Raw genomic sequence first — 23,736 nt, 5'->3', positions numbered from 1 at the left:
GCATTTAATATATATATATATATATATATATATATATACGCTGTCCCAAAGTGTAGCGTTCCATTTTCAAAAATAGCAAACGCTGCTATATTTATCGCTCAATAGTCTACTGGCGTCCCCTTATTTTCAAACACAGGAGAGAGGAACAAACCGGAATATCAACATTTGGCGCACTCTTCATGTACACAGTGTCTTTTCTTACAGTCCAGAGTGTTGACTTTTCTATGCACCTGGAGGCAAAGACTTGAACTGTTCCTCGCACCACCATCTTACGCCTTTGCTTGGTGTTGTATTCAATGCAAGTCGCAAGACAAAAGAAAACAACACGGATTAAAATTTCAGCAAGGTAACGCTACGACTAATAATGGTAGATCATTACATCGATTATATTAGGTTGAAGTACCACTGCGTTTTTTGCCTTGCAAAAGAAACGCAGCATTTTGCTAAAATTTTACAGATGATTCATGATGTTTTTAACCAGCTTCTATGACTTTAACCCATTTCTGAAATATTTTATTTATGACGTCTCGCCGGAAATTTTTAGGTTTCGTGCTGAAAAACCCGTGCAACTAGTTCTTGGGAGCCTTTTTAATGTTAAATATTCTGTTATGAATTACATTTATTAATAATTAAAAAGATGGCAATCTGTCGACACGAATTTTGGAGAATATAGTGTACACAAAAGAGCCTATTACTCTACCTCTTGAAGGACGACTTTTTTAGTAACTCCTTTTCTATGTATGGTTTGGCATTCTCTTTTTTTTTTTTGCCTTATCTATCAAATCCGTTCCGTTAAGTATGTAGGACAGACATCTCACTTGTCTTTAGATTTAGGCCATCTATCCCTTTCGCTGCGTTATATTGATGTGGAGATACTACATTTCGTCACCCGTAGCAACTCTGCGTAAGAACCTGTTACTGGCTGAATGTTATCGGTATCAGTCGAATTATTAAGAGATAATGTCCTTTCCTTAATGTACTTTCCTGTGCCTTTCAGCCAGTTTATGGAACAGCAGACGTCTAGTCATTTTGTGTAGGCCCCGTAAGTTCAAGATCCTGCAGGATATTTTGATTACTGCGGTTAATTTTTCCAGCCAATCCAGAAGTCATTTGTCTAACATTTTCCTTTAAAAAACCTTTTATGTAGCTCCTAACAACTACAGATGGCAAAGGAACAAGATACATCATTTAGTTGCAAGATGCTATAATTGAACTTCGTAAACTGCTTTTGAACAGTCTTCTCAAACATGTTCAGTCTAACTACACTCTAAATCCAATAAAACACAAATATCTCGAGCTGCTTCGTCAGCTTTCTGCCCTTCGCGAAGACGAAAGTAAGAGTCAGTATTTATTTGTACGAAAAATAAGTATCCAAAGGGACCAGAAACATCTCTATATATCCTGAGGTCAAGGCACAATTAGCTTATGAAGAAGGAAGAGGTAGAATTTATAGGAAGAATGGATAGGCAAGGAGAAAGGGACATCTATCTCGAGATAAATGTTACTGCCTATACACCAGACTACATAATAGCTTGGTGCATATTTTCTTTTTCGAATTTACAAGTTGGTTGAATAATTTTGTCGTTGCTACTTGTAGAGGACGTTCTATTTATATAACGCCGGAACGGTCAATGTAATGCTTTAATCAGTAAGTACCTGTCTGAGCATCAATACCCTAGTAGGTTCTCGAACCATCAACTAATGGAATGATTAATGTTAAAAAACAGTCATTATACTCATGTAGTAGTGCTCTTAGAAGCATGCTAATAGGCAGCACATGATTTTTGGTATCAGCTCTGATCTTTAACCAAAGATTTAACCGATATCTTCAGTGCCTCCAAAAAAAACCGCGTGCCATATTTTCGAAACGCCTAAAACCTTAAAATGTAGCGTTTTTCGATACACTTATACAACGAAGAAAAATCATACCTGAATTCGCGCTTCGGTTATTCTTCCGGCGCAGTTTGTTATTGTTGCTGCAGAAAACGGCACCCGAATTCAGGGCTTCAAGTAAGTTGTCCATAACACCCTCCTGATCACCGTCAATGTCGGTGAGCCGTTGCCTCTTCTGTGCTCGTTCCTTTTTATCTCTTTCAGCCTTCTCACGTTTTTCCTTTTCAACACGTCGTTTTTCTTCCAGCTCTCGAAGTTTTATATTCTCAGTGAAAGCCACCTACTCAATGTTAAAAGATTTATTTTTCTTAACAGCATATGGGTAAATTGTCATTTTATATTGTATTCAACATCAGCATCTGCAACGCTCGTGATCAAGCGACCACAATATTTCTATAAATATCCTATTGACTTCGAAACAGCTAAAACATTCAAGCTTACTTGTTCTGGCCATGGCCCGTTTGGGCCGAAAAATATAGACTTACATCAAACTGCTTCTTGAAGTTTGTAATGTCCGTGAAAAACTCCTCTAGAGTATATTTCTTTACATCGAATACATAGTATTCGGCTAGCGATTCAAAAAGTTGCACCATCTTAGCGTGCATTCCTCTCAGAACGTCATATGTTTGTTGAGCACGTTCATAGAAAGGCTGCATTATTTTCTCAAAATAATCACGTTCACCCTGGGGTCTAAAGTTCTTCAAGTCAGTTTTCAGATCCTCCAGTGATCTGCAACGATTGTTCGAAAAATTAGTTGCGAGTCAATAAAAAAATGCGATAAGCACTTGCTATAAAGTAAGGCAAGCATGGTAAATTAGTTTAAGTTACTACTCACCTTTTCATCATATTTAGGTTCTTGTCAACCTGCTCTACATTGACTTTGGAAGCGCGTTCAGCGTAGGAAAGTTCGTCACCGAAACCAAGCACCTCTGGATGATGTTTCTCAATGTAGTCAGCCAAAAAGTGGACAAGGGTAGACTTCTGATCAACAGTTTTTGTATTAGCCATCGAAGGCAGAAAACTGATATCGAACCCAATTGACTGAGCATTTCTTGTGCCTGTGTTTAAGATGTTACCTATTATAATAGAACCCTTATATTAGAACCATTTTTAATATCTTTTAACTCTTTCATCGTACGAAGTACATGTGATATTACAGTACACATAATTTAGTCGAAACTCTTAATTTTTTATAGCGCTATCACTTACCGCATAGTAAGACAATTTCTAGGAGTTTCGCAAACTTTTTGCTACTTTGTATTTCTTCGCAAGCTTCCGTGGCTCCAACAACCATTGGTTTGATATCACTAACCATTTCTTGAAAACGCAGCTTGAATGATATTGAGTTCAGTCGCGGATGGAGGCGTTTCATCGAGCCAAGACTTAACGCAAACTGTTCAGCGTCATGTAGTTCACTCGAATCTTCTTTAAGGTTCGCTAGCTTACTAAGTGCATCTTGCGTCGGCATATACTTTATGAGTTGCTGTATCATACTGTCATGCAGCCGACTTTCGTCCACCTCGAGAAGGCATGTCTTTATATCCTCAGCGGACATCTTCAGCGAACCCTGCATAATCACTATTAATATAAAAAGAAAGAAAGTGGGGCATATATAAACATAAAATGCAGCTAACGAATCACTTAGGTCGCGAAACAAAAAGTGTCTGAATTTTCCATCATAGAGAATAGTACATATATGACGATATAACAGAAAATTATTATATTGTATTCAAACTTACTCAAATTTTGCGCAGCCTTCGCGTCGATAACTTTAAGCTCCTTCGAATTCTTTTTACTTCCTACAGCAGCTCCATTTGTGCCGTCATCTTTGCGATTAATCTCCTTCTTTGCAGGCACAGTTGCGAATTTTGATGTTAACTCTTCCAGTAACGCATCTGTTACAAACTTCTCTTCATCAACATGAAGCCAAAAGGCTTTCTGTGTTACTTGTCTTGGATTCACTTTTTTCCAGTTCGCTCGTTTTAAGGTCCCAGATATTTCGAATTGCTTCTTGGGTTTCATACCGAAGGGAAGAACATCAGCGACAGTACCAAACCCGAGCATTTTGTTTGCCGCACCTCCCGGTGGCGGAGGTGGGAGAGGGGCAGAACCTAACAAAAGAATCGTTTTAGGAAATAGATTAATGACTTTTTAATAAATCTTAATAAAATAAAAGTATAAACTAAAGGACAGTACAGACAGCAGGAGGTCAAATGGTGAAGTCTGATATGCAGAAAAATACGGAGCACGTGTAAAAGGTTTCTTAGAAACTTCCAAATCAAACCGTGCACGACATTGAGACAAACTCGCACAATTAAATATTTGTATCGAAAATGAGTGCCATGGCAAAAATGTATTATAATCTGTATAAAAGCCTAGCACCGCAACAATCATAACTATCTCGAAATATATATAACTATACAAAATATGGCTCGAAAACGTTCTTAATATATTTTAGACGAAATCAATTGACCTAATTATATAGGCTAACAGTTAAGTTCCAAAGTGGATGACAGTTATCGTAGAGGGTCGATCAACTAAATCAGAACTCGTTCGACTAATCTCCTACGGTTTTACGAATGCATTCATTCGAAATCAGCACCAATCGACAAAAGATTCGTTCCAAGGAGGAAAGGAGTGCATTGTGATTGCAACGTCAAAAACGATCAGTCATTATCTATTATTCACGGTTAACGAACTTCTGCCAGGGTAAAACTTGCCCTTCGCCCGAAGTGGACGGCCTATGTTATTGTTGGTTAGTTCTTTTTAGGCTTTCTAAGTAGTCCTGCACTTTTTGGGCTTTTTCACGGCCTTCAATTGTTAAAACATATTTGCTGTTTCGGGCCCTTGAAACTTGGAAATCGTTTCGAGTCTTTGAATATTAGGGACTTTTGGTCTGCTATTAGCCCAAAATCTAATTATGTGGAATTTTTGTATCCTGCCTATTTGAACAACGTTTCTACAAGTCGACAAGTACCGATATCGCTTAGCGCATGGTTTGCATTAGCAAATTATCTGCGGATTAAGGAAGGAATATTTTGAAATTATTTAGTGAGCGATATAGGCTCCGTATTGAAGATGTAATTAAGATGAGTAGCAAATACATTAAATAAGCATAATCATAAAGAATGACGCTTCAAGTGTATACAAAGAAATCCCGTCGAGCTATCTGTTTCTATTACATAAATGCAATCTTCATTAAAAAAAAGTTCGGATTTAGATGGATGACTCCGTATGTAAATCTACACCCCATGTGACAAGCTAACCGGACTGGACAGTTCGCGTCACCGGTTGTTGGTAGTACCGTCACAATAGCGAAGCGGTTGCCATGATTACTTTCTTCGTAGGGTGCTCTTCTTGACAAGATCTTTAAAATACTTCTCAAACCTTTTTTATTTTATAATATACGTTGTGCAGATAGTGGGGAGTTAGGCTAGCAACTTCTGATTTTTTAGCTAGAGACTTAATCGTCCATTGAAACAATAGAGAATGGTTTGAATACGCAAAGGAAACTATCTTAATGGTTCTTAGTTGACGATACGCTCTGGGGTACGTCGATACGTACCATGAGTTTGTGAAAGCGGTGGAGGTGCTCGAACCCCGCCAAGCGGGGAAGGTAAAGGTGGCGGCGGAGGAGGTGGAGCACCAGGTAACCCACTTCCAAAACATTTCCCAGGCATAGGAGGGGGCGGTGGTGGTGGAGGAGCTCCACCTGAAAGTGGAGCTGAAAGGATCGCCATGCCTGCCACGAATGTGGTAAAAAGTATAACAAAAAAGTGACAACGCTTAATAACTGGAAGTTACCAGGATGTAGATATGTGGGTGTTGGCCAAAGTATATTTACTCAAGATATAGTGAGTTATAGCAAAAAAGTGAAAGTAGTGTATACACTATTCAATACCACGAAACTTAAGATTTCATGATAAGTTTTAAATTATTCAATTCTACGTGACCTAGTGAAGTGTTTGACAAATGTGTTAAATGGAGGAAAAGTTGTCTAGTATAACACGCTTATTTAGAATCGTCTTGACAACTGATCTCAACATTTATAGCTAGTGAAATACTTTACCTGGCATAAAGGGCGGGGGCGGTGGGGGTGGCGGTGGCGGTGGCACTACCGATGTTCCGCCATTTGAAGAGGTTGCACCAGGAGGTGGCCCTATCCCTTGTCCTATCAATAAACCTGCCGGCACCTGCAATGCCTTTCCAGGGGATCCCTGGGCCGAAATTTGACCGAGCTTGGCTTCGTAGTTCGCTAATTTCGCTTCCATTTCTTGTTTTTGTGTTAACGCTTCTTCAAGACGATTTTGCAATGCTTCAATATTGATATCTTCTCCAGATGAATGTCCCTTCACGCGCTCAATGAGCTCATCAACATTCATTTGAAACTTCTGGGTGTAACCAAAATCGGGATCAACCCCGTTTCGATGTAATACAATTTGGGCCACGCACCCATCCACCAACTTGTAGTAAGCGGGCCTATGTAAGAATAATATAGGTCGTTTTACTACAATACAGAATCAGCTTTTTAGCTCTTTAACCGCAGTATTTAGGGTGTAAGCTCTGAAATCATATGCGTACAAAATATTAAAGGATAAATGCGTAAAAGAACAAGTACATACCTAATTTGGGCGTCATCTCGAATAAGTAAAAGATGCTGCAAAATTGAAAGGAATGCAGAGGCAGCTGGTGTATCCGTAATGCTGGCCTTTATCATATCAAAGCATTCCTGCAGATCAAAGAAGTCTTGGGCGATATTTTCATGCTTTTGCGTCAACTCCTCAAAATCATCTTCGAGGGAGTTCTTGAACACCGTGAACTGTCGTCCGAGATCCACAGATAAGTGCTCTTCTTTTATCAGTTTTTCGTATACGCTGAGCATTCCGCACCGCATGAACTCATTTCGTAAGTGCACCCGAAAGTCGTAATCTTCAACATCTAGTAAAACATTTACCATTTGCAGGCAATGTTTTCTAAGTGCGTCCTGATCAGAATCTAGACCCTCCACAATGGCACGGAACCTTTCAGTACCTTGCTGTTCTGCTGTGAGGGTTAATGCATTCAATACTGCAGACTGTCCTCCCTCAATGATGCAAAATGGCGCAATAAGTCGAACCGCTTCAAGCATAAGAGATGGTCGATCCGGACGAAGACTTCCACAAATCGTCTGTAGTGCTGTTGAATGCCCCCGGACGTATTTCGTACCATACTGTAATAACAAAGTAACATCTATCATTTATTATTATGTCACGATACGCAGTTAGATAACTTATAAAATACCTTAGAGAAAAGAACAAGAGCAGCAAATCAACTCTGCTTATACAGGATTGACATTTTAAATACTCATTTAAACCATACATGAGACATTAAACAAACATAATGGCTTTTATTAATAAGCTTGCGCAAGTGCGTTGGAGAGACGGAGTGTACCGTCGTTGAGCTCACATCTTTAGTAGAAATCAAACAACCGTGTCGGAACACGTATGGCACAACGCGGCCAATATTTTAGAGTTGTAAACAATGTGCAAGAAGATGTACCATGCGTGCGCTAGCTTAAAAATGTCCTGCTAAAAAGCTTAATGGACTGGTCACACTGATGTGACAATTATGACGCATACTTTGAAAAATATCTACTATATTGCTACAAACGCAGTACCGTGAGTTTATAGTCACTGTAAAATGTATTTTTAACCTCGTAGATCACATGAAAATTATGTCATACATAATGTTTTCAACGACCTCCTGCTGGATTCGTTCTTAAAGACGGCAGCTTAGGCTCTTTGCATATTTCTTACGGTAGAAGCATTTATTATATGAAAGCCGTGAGGATATAAAGTAATAAAAACATACTGAACGACTTGAAAGAAAGACCAATGATAGATTTAAAAGAACACGCGCGAATTGCATACAATCTAAAAATATTAATCAAGACAAATAATGCGGTTATGTTATACTCTCACGCTTGGTTTATACGTTATTCTTTTGTTTAGATATTAATTATTTTTCGTCCCTTTTCTACTCGAGCGTCAAATGCAAGTGGCTGTCACTACATGAATGGTGGTCAGCCAAATCCGAACGGACACGATTGTTCTACGTTGACGACTGTTCTTTTCTGTACTATACCACTTGCAATCACTCATAATTTGGTCTTACTAATTTCTCGTTCGCCGAAAGCGTTTCTCAATTATTTATTAAAAACTATTTTCTCTCTTTTTTTTTATCCTTTCTTTGAGTTAATGTCTAAATATTATTCCACACAGAGCATGACTTTTAGGTATCGACTACAATAGCGTGGGACTTGAGCCAACGTGCTCTAGCTACCGTACCCACTAAATTTACACGTTCTCGGGTCCTGCCGTGGTACTTGTCTTTATCTCTTTTTTTTTTAATCTATCTTCGTTTTTATGTTAAAGTTAGAGGTTTAAGTAAAAGTCAAGTGAAGTAATCAGTTATGCTCAGCGACATACATGAGCAAATAAAATCTTTTATCTTCAGCATTGCACAGAGAGGCCAGTTAGAAAAAAAGAATCGTGTCACACACGCACCTTGACGCGCTTCGACATTACTCGATCTGTTACAAAAAATGGTATACCGAGTTCGGCAGCGCCTCCTAACGAGCATGTGAATCCTTATAATATTTTTTGGTGATTTCCAAACCTTAAGACGAGTTTTTCTAAAATAATTCTTTCTACTCAGTTGTTTTATTTCGAACTGCTATCTTCTTAAGAGTTTTTACAATGTCTCTTCTTTTTTTAAAATTCGAAATGGAAGTTTCCAAAAATGGCAAACCACTTTTAGAATTCGAATTCAAGGTACAGTTTTGTAACTCGGGCAAAAAAACCGTAATAATAGATATGTCGATCAAAGAGTATACATTGAATATATAAAAATATGGAACAACAGATAGATACATAGTGTACATAGTGCTGTTTGACGTACTATTGGTGTCTTTAGTAACAAAACTCCATGAAACATCAGCTTTGACTCACCCCATTATTAATGGCAGCCCGGAAACATCGAATTAAGTCGATTTCATTTTTCTCGTTAAATTTTTTGCTGAAATAGGGTTAAAAATGAAAGAAGTTAAAAGTATATATTTCCTGATAGAACTACACTTTCACAGATACACAGTGGGCTCTAAAAATTTCAAATAACAAATTGGTTGTTTTAAAACAATGCGTCTGACTGAAAATGTAAAACGGAAATATCAAAGGATCTCAAAAATTCCCGAAAAATAACAACTTCGGAAAGATAAAGAGTGGCAATGCCTTTCGCTTAAAATTAAGGGATCTATTGAATAGGATGTGCTCTGAATTCCTAACCGCAGTGAGGATTCAAGCTTGTGTTGATATCACGAAAACCGACTGTAACAGTAAATGCATCGCAAGGTTGCAAGTATATTTTTTTCACAATGAACTACACTAAGATATTATCAAAATATAACAATGATTGTGCTGAAACTTTATTTTGGTTGCACTGAGAAGGAAATCAAGGTATATACAACTCCTATATCAACTTGACATCTTACCTAACTTAACTATAGTTTGGAAACCTTGAAATTGACGACTTTGCCGATCTGTGTAATTTATCTTGGACTTTCGAAATAAAGGAAGAGTTACTATTGCCTTCACTATGATCCCAATGGATTACTGACCACTCCACGTGGATTATTCAGACAAGTGTGCAGGTGAACAACTTTGACTAGCAACGACATTCCACCAAATACACAAGCATCATACAGCCGACGAGTCCATAATAGAAAAATAGCCTAAAGGCTTGAATAAATAAACTATACTTATGTATATATTTAAAAATGTATTTGCTATTGATTTTACTTACTTTTGCTGGCATTTCCGAACCAAAGCGAGAATTTCATCTGTGCCGCCTTTGTCAATAAACTCTTTGACCCATGAGAGAGGATTGCTGGTTAAAGCAATTCTCAGACTTTCACAATGTTTCAAGAGTTTATCCGAATTGAGATGTTCGTTACGCAGGCACTGGATAAATTCGAAGGGGGTTTCCAACTTTCCACGCTGTAATTAGGAAGAATGGATAAAGTAAAATGGACAGTAAATATTATATTGATTAAGCGGTGTCCCATAATAATCAACGTAACAACTACTAAATTTTAGAAAAGACATACGTCATTATATAGGCAAGTAAGACACATATCATTGAATATTTTCACATCCAGTATGCACAAATGTAAGTGTAGTTTATTAAGAATATAACGAATGAAGGCGAATCGGCGAGAAAGTCCTATATTCTACAAGTAAAGTTCCCGGCGCGCTGGGTTTTCTTAAGCATGGTACTATTGATGGTCGCTAGAAGGACTACCTAAGACCGCACTTAATAAGAATTATATAGCCATTTTTCTAATAAGCACCAGGAGAATCTACGTAGTGCACTTTATCACTTCTCTCTATATAGGTAAAAAATAATGCATTTCTTTCAAAATGCTCTCGTTTTCATCAATACTTCCAATATAGTTTCCATCACGAAGTTTCGAATTTAACAAACTTTGTTTTTTAGAATCGATTTTCTCATTGCTTCCTTAAAAATTTGAAAAAAATAATCACAGAAAAAATACCTAATTTAAAGTCACTCTCCTAAAAATCTGTAAGCGACAAAAAAAACTCAGTCATAAATAATATCAGTTGACAGTTCTCCATCTGGAGACCATATTCGTGCAATATATCGTATGTATCAACTTCATAGATTTACTTTTAGTCATAGAAAGGAAAGGTGTTAGTTCAAAGTGTTGTCTAATCCATGTAGAAAATAAGAGAAATATCCCCCCCTCGTTAAAAAACATAGGAAATACCGTTGTTTTAACTCAGATTGCAGTCGTCGAAAACGAAACAAAAGCTCAACGAAAAATAACAGGGACGTACTATAAACGCGAGGATATTAGATTACTTGTTCCCATTTTGAAAATCAGTCCACCAACCGTGTCTATGTAATAGTTCAAAAGCATGGGTCCACATAGCAAACAGACTCACCACTGTTGTTCCAGTCGTCTCTCTCATTGAAAGCATCATCCGCTTTTCCTGGATCGTCTTCGTCAGCAAACTCTCTTCCGACTTTATATTCATGTCCTCCTGGAAACAAGAACATTTGCTGTGGCATTTATTCTTATTAAACGTAAAAACCGTAATATAAACGCGACCTGTGTGAAAAATTGATGTAACTGCTTTTAAGCACTATTTCTAATGACGATGGATGAGCATCGATTCTATTTTCAGTATGTCACGAATACTGAATTGTTCCATAAGTTCGTTCCAAATTTTAAAATAGTTTATTTTTGTGAAAACAATCAAAGTCGAGTAATGGAATAAAAGCACTTTCTTTGCACGGCTGTCTTCCGGCTCTGTTATGATACTACTTTCGATTCGACTGCATATCCCAGTCAAGTTGCACAACCTTCTAAAGAGAAAGATATCAAAAGTGTATTTAGCATCTATTTTGAAGTTTTGTTTCTGGACAGGACTAAATGCGACCCGAACTCGTGGGGAAATTACTGGGGTACACGGACCTTTGTTCCCGGTGGTTCGGTCGTTTTTGAACTACTAACTCCACCATCGAGGACAAGACATGGCGCAGGTTGACCCTCTGACTTTGAAAACTGTCAAAATTCTCACTGTACTCGATAAGTACTAACATATAACCACTTGCTAGATTGCACAAAACACAGGAGTATCCAAATTACTTATTCACGGATATCTAGCAAGAAGTTGTTACCTCCATCAAGCAGATATCTGGGTTCCTCATGATTTGATGAATTACCAGTTAGTAAACCATGTGTGCACGGCCGAACATCTTTTAAAATTGAGCAAAGACAACCTTTTCTTGCAAGAATAATTACAAGTTGAACAATCTACGAAAACATTATTTAAAGTAGATAAGGGCCCAAACGTTGTAGTGTCATTTAAGGAAAAATTGAAGCCAGACTTCATGCAAAGCAGGTAATGCTCTGCATTATCTTCTTTGGGGCCGAATTGTAGAGAACTGTTCTTCCATAAGCCTTTTCCAAAAACCAAAATGTTAACTCAGTCAAGCGCTGTCAACAGCTCGACCCTTTAAGGCAAAGCATTCAAGAAATACGCCTGGCTATGGCGAATAAGAAAAGGGTCCGGCTATACTACGACGATGCTAAGACTTCCACATCTTGACTAATCTGCCAAAAATTATATGAATTTGAGTGGGACACTTTGCCTGACCACCTTAGTTCTGATTTTGCCCTTTCGGATTATTATCTGTTTCGATCTCTGCAGAACTTCTTTCAAAAGAATAATTTTGTACTGTTAGAAGACATAAAAAAACATTTAAAGCAGTTGATTACAGATAAAAATGATAACTTTGGGAAAAATAAGATGGAAAAGCTGCCTGAAAGATGAACGAGAGTTGTTGTTAACAATTATTCATTATTACCAACATATCATGAAGTTGTTTAAGCAAAAATTATTTTCATTCAAAATTGCACACAATTGTCGAACGACACACAAGACAGACACTCAGATTTCTGTGTAGGCACCGAGCATATTCATTTGCAGTCTTTTGAAAATCGATAAAACAAATATATTGGAATATAATTTGTTGTACACATCAAAATAAAATACGATACCGAATGTACATTCATTATGTTTGAATCATTTACGCTTTCTTTATCTCAAACTCTTTAGTTTATTTCCTATAATTGGTCTAGGTCAGTTTTTAACCGCCTATTTCTTGAATAACTTCGATTTGTTACCAGTTAAAAATTTTACTCAAAATTTTGTTTTTCTTCTTACAGAATTGTGAAATCTGCCGATATTGACATTTACCTTTAAGGCCAAGCTGGAAATAAGAGTTTATAATGCGAATAATTATGGCAAACCTTCCGGCTTAATTTGCGACTGGTTCTGATTTTTATATTTAATGCTCATACGTTTTTTCTTTGAACATGTTTGTATATTTTTGTATTATGTGATATCGAAATTAGCATCCAATAAGAGTAACAATACATCCACTTTAAACCTTGAATTCGTAATAAAATAGGTTGGAATATGGCTAAGAGGAGACAATAGTGATGCAGAGTAAAGACAGAACTGCGTATAACAGGGCAAATTAATAGGTTTTATTTCCCAACATTTAAGAATAATGGGAAAAACTTTTCTTGTACGTGTAATACCAGTGAAAAATACTAAATCTTCTACTGCAATCATTGGTTTAACCGATAACTAATTTGTATGTCTTCCATTTACAGTCAACGTTCCACTTGGTATTCTATCAAGCATATTTCAACGTTCTTCAGCTCCTTATGTTCAATAAGGCTATAACAGCGAATCTTGACCTCTTTTTCCTTGTAAATTGCTTCGGTTTTCCCACATATCTGGTTTCCCAGATAATTTTAGTTATATAGGCTTTATTTCAGTCTACTGCTCAGTCCAGAGAAAAATTTTAGTAAATTAGCCTCATTTATTCAGTCAGATATGTATTTGCATTGACGATTATACATATACATATTACGCATGTTCATGTCAAAAACATTTTAATCACTAGAAATATACAATTTCCTAACATTTATTAAATCAAGCTAGATCTTCTTTGGCAAAACTACATGTACACCCTAGGTCGTTAAAGTATACTTCTGAAGTATCCATAACTTTTCTAATTATAACGGTTTAGCAGTTCTTGTGAAGTGCTACTAATTTGATGACCAATCTAGGAGGACGTTTTTATTTGAAACCGTACTTCCGTTTTCAACCCCACATAGCCATTCATTTATGATAACCTCGTAACACGACACGCGCATCCCTTGGAAAATGTAGCTTACCTACTAAGACAACAAGGTCCGCCAGGCAGCAGTCTATATTATATAAAAATTTACCGCAGAGCTTTGACCAACGCATTGTCTACTCATTGCACCTAAATACCAATGCATGCAATATAGCTGACTGTATCAGTTCAAACATGCCGCGAATCTTGTTTTAAGTAGATAGCTCAACGCAGACGACACCTGATCTCTCTAATGGCTTTTTTTCTGGCGTGATTCTATAATCTGAGCAAAATGCTGCTCCATTCTCAAGCACGCCTGTGCTCTTCTTGCAGCAATATTGTTAATAACCATGAGACTAAGCTCACGGTTATTAGTCTCACATAGTCACTAACAAGGCTTTGCTGTCGTGAAGGTTGTTATAAACGTACTAGAAAACATCTAAGTATTTATTTAGGATTATTTCTCTTGCTATTGAAGTTATTGGCACAACATCCATTAAGGGTTGCGGAGTTTTAACATGCAAGCAACAAACGAAATGTGGCAATAACACCAAGATCTTTGCAACGAGTTTCTATGAATGGATATTTGGCTTGGCTGCTCAAAAGCAAGCGTTCGCTGGCTCATACTGCGTTGTTTAAAGAGCTTAACGAGGTAGCAACGAGCGTACCGCAGTGCTTCCGCTAACCAATAAAAGGCTGCAGATCTCGGGCTCATCGGTCATCAGTGTCAACGGAGTCGACTTTGCGGTGTGCATAATCATACCTCAAATTACAACAAACAAGAAACAAAGTAGCATCATTTTTAGATTTCTTCACAATCGTCATCTGAATCAAATGGCTGAAAAGAAGGAAGTCTGGTTACCTTACTGACGGTTTTTTTGAGGTCTCTCGGTTAAACGACAGCTGAAGTAGTTTATGTGGCATAACCGGCTGTAACAGACCGCCAATTCCAGAGCTAGCTGTCATCCACAAGGTGGTGCTTGTCAAAACTGGCCAATCAGCCCATCAGCTTTGTCATGACCATATATGACTTATAATCAGAATTAAATTTTACTCAGTCATTGAACCTCTTAGGCCCGTATACAAATATAGTAAAAATAAAAACCGACTGAATCAGAGAAGTCGACTTCAACTAAGACTCACTATGTTCTTATTAACGTTTGTGCAAACGAATTTGGTTGTATATCCAAATTATTGGTAGCACAAAGTAGTAGAAGCTTATTAATATAATTCTTTCAGGGCACATAGAATGTCCGTTGATTCGATGAAAAGGAAAATAAAAGGTCAAAAGTGTATATATTACTACCTATTTTCATATGTACGTATAAAAATGTAATGTAGATAAAACGTTTAGATCGTTTAAAACGTCTTAGGAATAACTATTTATATAAAGTTGCTTATTACTGCCAGTTTACTTACCAGCATCTCCTTAAATCTGCGTTCGACCTCGCTGTCCGGCAGGGCATTAAGTATTTGTTGAGCTGTGAGCTGGACAGAGTTTCCGTTAACATCATCCTGCGAGGTAATTGAAGGCGTTGAACCCTGTAGTGAAAGTGGAGCCTTAGCTCTGCCAAGCGAAGCCATTCCGACACCTCCATTTCCGCCGGTGGTTCCGGAGACAGTTCCTCCGACGACGCCACTCAATATACCTCCACTACCCCCCGACTGACCTTTCTTGCTCTTCTTGGTACCGAACATATCCAGCTGTAAACAGAATACAACAGTGCAAATGTTGTTAAAATTACATCTCTAACGCTGAGAGACACTACAAGTCCAAGCCACCTAAATAATATTTCCAAGATAAAATCCTATAAAAGTGGCGTGTGTCCAATCGGTATTACCCCACTAAAGGCACTCAGATACTCTCTGTTTTACACAATGAGGCGTGTTGTACTGACTCGATTTTTAATCTGCAAAAATTGCAGCCGCTAGTGGGGTAATGCAAAAATGCACAGGTTACCTCTGGCACAAAAAAATCGAAACTCGAAAGCAAGATACATGATTAAAAATTCGCCTGTAAACCTGCGTCCATCGTTCTTGTCTGTATACCTCAATTGTTGGCTTTTAAAACTGCACTTACAACTTCATGTAGGAACAAGCCACGTTTCTTCAATATGGGACCAACTGACATGCATAGCGGAAAGACATTGCAAACAAAACATTTTGCATGTGTTTACACTATTAGTGCAGCGCCTGTAGATCACTTGTATTCCTTGGACAAGCTAGTTCACGCATGTCTGAGAGCCAGTGGCCTTTAAAATGGCAGAGGTTTTTGCTTTGAAAACAAAACGTGTGGCTGCGATCCATCGTTCTAGCTACAACTGACATTTTGTATCCCGAATGAGTTCGACTATTGCAACTGTACGCAGAACTTCGAATAAGACAAAAGATAAAAAATTCTGAAAATTAATAATCGTTTCTGGTTATTTCAGCCTAATGGATGCACATAAGAGGTAGCGCAATCAGTAACGATGACAGATACCCCAGGCTGCGGCGTTGATCTCCGGGAAGCACACTCAACCCTTTACCCCGATCTTCCGTCAAGAACAGTTACCATGAGACTAAATTGAGGCTTAAGTGTATACCTCCTCATCTATTATCTCAACTTACACCCAGGCTTGTTCAAAACGAGTGACGTTTTTTCCGGATTAGTACCAACGTATTTTTAGAAAGGTTAAAACTACTAATGCCAGTGGTCTTTGCTAGCAACATAATGCTAATGATCAATGGAATCTAATGCGATTTACACAAATACTGTTATTTGGGCCTTTTGCACACGATTCATGAATATCAACTAATTCAAATGGTTCACAGATAAAACCTCTGTCTAGAAACTACAGCAGCACCCACAGCTTGCCGTCTAAGTTTTGTCTTCAGTGAAAGTTCAACTATTAATAGCACCATGTGCCTTTGCTTTCTAGAATTCTAAAAAGAAATTTTGAACCCAAAAATGGGTGTCGTGAAAGGGTAACTAGTAAGGTGCTCCAAGCTGTGGCAAAAGCCAACCCGTCCTAAATTGCATGAGTGTTAGTATTCAATTATGGTGCATGTGAAAATTTCATACTTGGTCACCTCAGTCAAACAGAAGGTAAAAAAAAATAGAACAATTGGGCACCGCATGATTTGAGTGGGAATAAAAAATTAGAAATAGAGATGCTTGCTTTTATTTGATCTCAGTTTAGAACAGAGGCCCACTGTTGCATCGACTGTGACTTCTAAAGAGCAATGAATCTTCACAGTAATCACAGATGGTTCCATTCGTAGATAGATGTCAGACTTTTACAGCAGCGCATTATTAATTATTATCCATGAGGCAGAGTAATCATAGATTGTATTGGCGCTTGCCTCAATTTAAATAAGTATGCTGACGAAAAAATGTAAAAAAAATCAGCGTTTACCATATCAGAATTCGTTCTGCTGAAAGAAGTTTAAGAATGTGAAAATTATAGAAGATGCCGCCGATAATATGTTGAGAGATCTAGCTTTTTATAACCTTGATGGACATTCTTTTTACTAATACGTGCAGATAGACGAATAATGCGAAAAAAAAGGATATTTAAGAAGAAGAAGCAAATGGCACCTTTAGGCTGTTGTGTTTGATTACAAGTGAGGTTTGTAAGACAATCCACTATGTTGAGTTGGAAAAAAGGAACAGATACAACATGCTGCACGAAGTCTTTCCATAGAATAAGCGAATAGCAGAATAATTGACAGTGTAATTATTGCAAGACGACTGGAAACGGACCGGTGCCATGATAATATAGAAATCAATCCACTTAGGACACTGCATATCATTACATGGCGTCTTTCTACGAGTATGGCCAGGTTAAGGCCTAATAAGGACATCTTGTATAAATTGAGAGTTATGAAATTAGAGAGAATAGATCTGCAGGTGATTGCAAATTAGCCTTATAATCTTCACTACAGATACTCAATTGGTTCTATATAGTTAATTGCGTATTAAACGTTCCATGGCATTTTCGTTGGTGCGGCATTGTGCCCGACCGACTAGATGTGTAAACCTTTGCTGGTCCAAATTATGCTTTGTGGAAGGCCAAACCCAACAGCAGCAAAAATACTGAAATACCTTCCAGCAGCCAATAGATTTCAGATTTTCGGTTGTCGTCGTTAGAAGTGGGACCAACTTGACTTTAAAACCAAAAATAACCAAAGTTCTCAAAAATGAAAGTCCAAGACGATAAGACTTATAAATATTTATATTTCACTACGCATCACTTGTTCTAATAATGGACAAAATTAGCCATGGTTTGCTTCTCTCATGTTTCAATGCACAGTCTACTAAATAAACCCAAATAACCGAGTACCAACAGGACACAGGTCTTGCGTCAAAAAACATTTTTTGCTAACTTCCTTAATGGATGCATAACCGCATTTACGTATAAAATAGAAGACAACTTGGCATATCGCATAAAACAAATCCTAAAGTTGTTGCCTCGAAATAAAGTTAATTTGTTGACTTGGTAGTCAGGCGAAGAATGAATTTATAAGTATGCATGAGTTCACATGTCTGCATATTGACGTAGATTAAGTTGAGTGTTTTACAGACTGAACATTGTGTCCTTGATTTGGGCCCACTACGCAACGATAAATATGCAACTCTCTTTGGATGAGACATAACACAATTGTTATGAACAGCTCAGCTGAAATTTGTTTCATAACTTGCTACAGCGTTTTCAAACAGAAGCACCTCTGGGCGTAAATAGATCGTTATACTGTTATTAGAGGATTGGTCACAGAGCTGATAATGAATATCATGTCATTCAATCAAAAAACGTTTGAGGCACTTCGAAATAGCTGAATATATGCGTTCTCATTGGAACTGATAGTTGAGTCCCTATTGATATAGCTCAAATCCCTAGGATGTCATAACAATGTATTAATAAAGATCAAATTTTTGAAGAAACAGCTGTTCTGTGATATGTCCTGGTTCTTCCTAATCACTTCTGCTCTTTAATATTCTTTATACACCTTATACGAAATAGGTTCTGAACGCGTAAAACAGATTTTTTACTTTAATTCGTGGTAGTTAATAAATGAAAATCAGTTACCGTACAACACTGTCAGTTTGTATCTGGGCTAAAAGTGATAAAAGTTTTCCGAGTGCAAAACTTGGCAAGGCAAATTTGACTTTCGGGAAGAACGCAGGATGCTCACTGGCCGTATTTACCGGTAACACAAGATTCACCAGCATAAGAGCTTACTTCTTGCTCCGCGTCGAAGCTGTGTTGCCCGAAAAAGGACACTAGGAAATGAGCCGGAAGTCCTGTCCTGCAAAATAATAGACCCTTACATTATGTCATCCTTAAAACGGTTAAATTAAAAAGGTATTGGATGTAAGCCGTAAACAACAACACTAGATTTTCATTACAATGTTAATTCATTCCTGATTCACAACTTCTACTACCTTGCGAAAGTTGGTGCTCATCTCTGACAACTTCACAAGATCACTTTTACACTGATACGAAGCACTTAAAAGTGTTCGATTCGGCGTCTGGAAGTACGTCGTCTGGAACAGGTAAGTTTCTCACGTATAAAAGACAATGATAACCAAAATTAGCGGTGTCAAGACGCAATAAAACTTTCAGGGAACGGAACCTAATAAATCGAGTAAAACTGTGTTGCTCGGCCATATTGATTCCTGATCACTTTACCATAAAAAAAAAACTAGCGTTCAGCTTAGTCAGCTTCACCAATTTGGTACTTTAAATTTTTAGTATTCTGATTCCTTAACCTTTTGAATTTGTATTACTTTATTTTTCGTATTCCATCATATTTTCCAATATTGTAAGTACAAGTACCTCAAAACTTCGTCTAGACTCACAAATTGGCTAAAACACACAGTTAGTCGCCGACGTTTCTTGAAGAATCAAAGAATTTTTTTTTTACTGATTTTCTTATACTTGCTAACCAAAAAATATTTGAACGGAAAGTTGTAAATCAAATTACAGGGAAAGCCTAAGTTTCATGCCCTAGTTGCTAAAGTTTGTTTCCATAATTAGTTAATGTACCCAATTTACCAAACTAAATGATCACTTTATAATTGATTACTGTCCTTCATCGTTAAGGACTAGAAACTCTGGTATGTAGACTTCATGTAATGCACGTATTTAACGAATCTGACTTCATCATTTTAAACTTCTCTCAGTTCACCCTGCCACTGACACTATTCTCTTACTTGTTACCTTCGAAAACTAGACACCTAGATAAAATATATCAGATCAAAAACCAGATCCAAAATTATTCTAACTACCACCTAGAAAGTAAAACCATACCTTGATTATGCCCAGCCTTCAACTATTAAGACAACTTGGCTTCTACTGTGACAGTTGTAGAAATTGTTGCAATACAAAGATTTTTTAGTGATCAGGTTTCCTATACTATAAAGTATAATTTCTTAAAGGTTATAAGGGTTTTACAAATAAAGTAACGGGCGAGATTTGAATTTAAACAAAAGAGCAAGTAAAAGAGAGGTAAAGTACTGCTTTGGCTGTTTAAATAAAATATAAATATGTTAGTTCTGAAGTTCTGCACTAACAGGTGGGCGGCTGGGTTGAACATTTATTTGCACCATATATTCATGACAAAATTTTATTTCAAATATAATTTTGTGAGATAATAGATAAGTACGGCTTCTTACAGAATACTAATGTCGAATGAAAAATCAAAAAGACTTACAAATCAAGTGACGGATGAGATTTGATAACAAAAAATGTAGTGAAGCTTTTCTTAACGTTGGTTCGAAGTGCAGTTGGACTTCGAACATAAATAGGTCATCACATAAAGATAGGAACTGAAATAAGGCAACTTTACATAACGTTAATTCCTGCTAACTGAGTTAAAGTTTTTGTGTCAGTTGTGACCTGTTACAAAATTCTGACACCACGAGGCTTGAATTTTGTTTGCAAGCAAAATTACGCTTAATTAATTTTTACAAGTAAAGAAAAACAAGTAAAAAAAAGATTAGTAAAAAAAATTAGCGCAGTGCTTTTTTATTGATATTATTTGATGATTCCCTTGTCTATTTCTTGATCATTGAAAACCTGACAACGAGCTTGGTAATTTTTCAATGGTAAATTTTAATTTTTGTGAGCTATGGCACAAAATACTTGACACTCAAATATAATATTCTACGGATTTCTCTACAGCGTCTTATTCTACAGCGATTTCTCGGTTTCCAAAATATTTTTCATTGTCGCTCCATATATTTGACAAAATGTATTTTTTGTCATATATGTAATGTATAATTTGCGCTCAAACCTAAGAGGTGCAAAAAAGTGATGCAAAATTAATGACCTTAATTGATAGCATATAATGCTGAATAGATACTTGAACCGCCTTTAGATTAGTTAATTCAACATCTAGAAAAATAAATGTAATAATAATAACCATATATATATATATATAGTTAACTAATAAAAACCAATATTCTTTCCATTGTGCAGCCTTGTAAAAATTAGCTTATAAAAAGGGTTGATAAGCTACAAATTATTTTCTTAACAAAAGCGGAGAAGCGCTATAGATCGACGTCGTGTATGTTGACTCCAAGAGAAAGTCTTATGACCTGCTACTTCTTGTGCAGCCTGAAAAAGAAGAGTGATATCTAACTAAAATGACTTGTGTGTAATGATAACTAGTGATAACTAACTTAAAAGTGCGATATCGGTAATCGATGAAAAAAATTGCGCCCCAGACTTTAGAAGTGCGGGGTTTTTCATTTTGGATCGCAAACTCCAAAACACCCCCACAAAGTGAACGATAGCGCTCAGTAAAATTGGCTGTTTGCTGCTAAGGTTCTACATTGTTGGATTTTGGAAAACGGCCTCAACATGCAACAGAAGGAGAGTTCGTGATGGCGCGCAACTGAACGTTTCGTGCCTTTTCTGTCTGCTCCCTAAGCCACCTTTTGAGCTGTCCTAAATTCCATGTCACCCCACTCAATAGATGCGTATCTGATATGACCCCGTATTCTTACTAGTGAGCTCCTGCTCTATAAAAAACGTAAGGTCGGCTTTGCAGATCTGTTGTCTCTCTCAACACCTTTTAGAAGCAGTGAAAATTGAAATTCCTTGCAGGTTGCTCTTAAATTATTATCAATTTATAACGGACTAAGCCCAACTAAAAAGGGAATATGCTCGATTTGTATGACCAGGAGCTGAATTCGTTTCTCGAACAAAACTTTCAGCTTCGATCCGCGAAGGATAATCCGCACCCTAAACTCGTATACCTAGTGATAAGTATTAGAACCAGCATGGTTGATAATACTAATTAATGCAATGTGAATTATTAAAAAAAGAATACGTGAATTCGAGCTCCAAGTCACTAGTGAGAGTAATAAAGAAAAATTATTATTACTTTATTAAAAAAAAAGCGGCGGTTTGTGATCAATATGTAAAAAATCTATTTTTTGCAAGTATTTTCACGTAATGATCACAAGTTATTATAATAACTATTATAACTTTAATTTTTATTATTAAAGTTATAATAGTTATTATAATAGCTTATGATAAAAAAGAGCCTCTTAGGTACATGACAACTCCTTATTCATTTATTTACTCTTGATAGGTAAAAGACAACAGCTTTGATACACAAATGTAAATACACATATACCTGTAAAGACAATTTTTTGTTCAATACTCTTTAATATATAAAAAACGTTGCTTAGACTTGTAGTGTACATTGCATGGCAAGTTTGCAAACAAAGCAACTTAACAGTATTAGAAGTTGGTGCTGCTCAATAAAAACCGCGAAGGTCTGAGGACTATAAGAATACTTTCTTATAGCTTCTACGCAGAGTTTTGACAGGTCGCAGCTACCAAACAGATGCATATGCATGCATTCATATGACACATGATTTCATGTGATTTTGCATTCGATCGATAAAAAGGAACTTGGCCAAACCTACTATAACTAGCTAGTTAGTGTAGCTCTCATTCGCTAGTAAACGGTCTTAGGTCCGGCTCTACTTACCGAACATCTCACGAGAACTTTGATAGCCACATTCTCCTAGATAAAACAAAACACGTCACGCTGCTACAGAACAAGACACATAAGCGCCACTTATCCTAAATTATCAAAATCACAAGTAGTTTCACTGGTCCAAAGTTTCAACAGTTGTAACAGATAACGGGCACTTCAAATAATAACGAAACTATTAACATATGCAAACAAGCGAAAAATATTAAGCCGACATTTAGCCAAACACTTGTTGCTTGATACAAGTTGTCGCAATCCCTCTGCACTTACTGGACATTGGCACTGCCCCGCGACAGACAAAAACAAACAAAACAACGGACCTTAAACAAATTTCATAGCCGTCGTCTGCTGATTGTTATTAGTATAAAGGCGGGGTTTTTAAATCAGTAGGATAACGAGAGAACCTGTTAAATTATTGTTTAGATAACAACAACGTTACATCCAAGTTAGGACCTGCATAGATGTAGCTTCAGAAGGTGCTAGTGAATAAATGACGTCTGTTACTGACACAAGTTTGGAGTTTTTATCTATTTTTATACAAACTTCCTGCTGGAAGTTTTAGCGAGATGTCTGAAGCCACAGAAATTCGCTTTAAGATTTTATAAGAAGCATCAGGACCCTGGTAACCATCAACACTCGTAATAATTTCTTTTGACGTAGTTGCTATCATAATAATTGGTTATTTACATCGGTAACGTTCTAAATGCGATGTGAATGTGTGCAATCGAAAGAAATCAATCACCTCGGGTTGAGAGATGCAGTACAATAGCGACGCAGTTCGACTTCAGTATCTTTAGTGGGCTGTAATCAAATTCGGTGACTGCAATGAGGAAGAAGCGCAATCGGCTACACCTTCGCACATATATATGAATATATGTACAAAACTCTAAATTTTTGTTAGCAGTGGGTTGAGCTTAATTTCTATGATGTTGTTACGTGGGGTTTTACTAATGTTAAGTGGTTGACTTTGTCGTCGGGATGTGCGTAAATGGGGTCGGTTGTTGTCAAACTTTTAAAAAAAAATATTTTTTCATAGAGACTGGTGATCGGCTAACTTAGTAACCCTGTTCCCGGGACATAATTAATACTTAA

The 23,736-nt window shown here is 37.0% G+C and overlaps 1 protein-coding gene across 3 annotated transcripts in view; it reads right to left on the bottom strand.

Moving 5' to 3' along the window:
* Window positions 1–22,941, bottom strand: part of LOC111269994 (protein diaphanous) — a 24,934-nt gene extending 1,993 nt beyond the window's left edge. Inside the window, exons 1-15 of one of the 3 annotated variants that reach the window (XM_022849973.2) lie at window positions 22,639–22,941; window positions 19,076–19,177; window positions 18,873–18,939; window positions 15,070–15,354; window positions 10,896–10,994; window positions 9,733–9,926; window positions 8,883–8,949; window positions 6,516–7,102; window positions 5,963–6,372; window positions 5,459–5,635; window positions 3,633–4,004; window positions 3,103–3,471; window positions 2,729–2,969; window positions 2,379–2,622; window positions 1,930–2,173 (exon numbers count right to left, since the gene is read on the bottom strand). In XM_022849973.2, the coding sequence (XP_022705708.1) occupies window positions 1,930–2,173; window positions 2,379–2,622; window positions 2,729–2,969; window positions 3,103–3,471; window positions 3,633–4,004; window positions 5,459–5,635; window positions 5,963–6,372; window positions 6,516–7,102; window positions 8,883–8,949; window positions 9,733–9,926; window positions 10,896–10,994; window positions 15,070–15,348 (3,283 nt within the window). In that variant the 5' untranslated portion in view covers window positions 15,349–15,354; window positions 18,873–18,939; window positions 19,076–19,177; window positions 22,639–22,941. The remainder of the gene's footprint in view (window positions 1–1,929; window positions 2,174–2,378; window positions 2,623–2,728; window positions 2,970–3,102; window positions 3,472–3,632; window positions 4,005–5,458; window positions 5,636–5,962; window positions 6,373–6,515; window positions 7,103–8,882; window positions 8,950–9,732; window positions 9,927–10,895; window positions 10,995–15,069; window positions 15,355–18,872; window positions 18,940–19,075; window positions 19,178–22,638) is intronic. The other 2 variants (XM_022849984.2, XM_022849966.2) reach the window with 2 other exon arrangements.
* Window positions 22,942–23,736: the final 795 nt, after the last annotated feature.

Source organism: Varroa jacobsoni, unplaced genomic scaffold (genome assembly GCF_002532875.2).
Source record: "Varroa jacobsoni isolate VJ856 unplaced genomic scaffold, vjacob_1.0 scaffold_155, whole genome shotgun sequence".
NCBI classification, from domain to species: Eukaryota; Metazoa; Arthropoda; class Arachnida; order Mesostigmata; family Varroidae; genus Varroa; species Varroa jacobsoni.
Note: the sequence above shows the minus strand (reverse complement) of the source record. Positions and strands in the feature narration are given on the sequence as shown.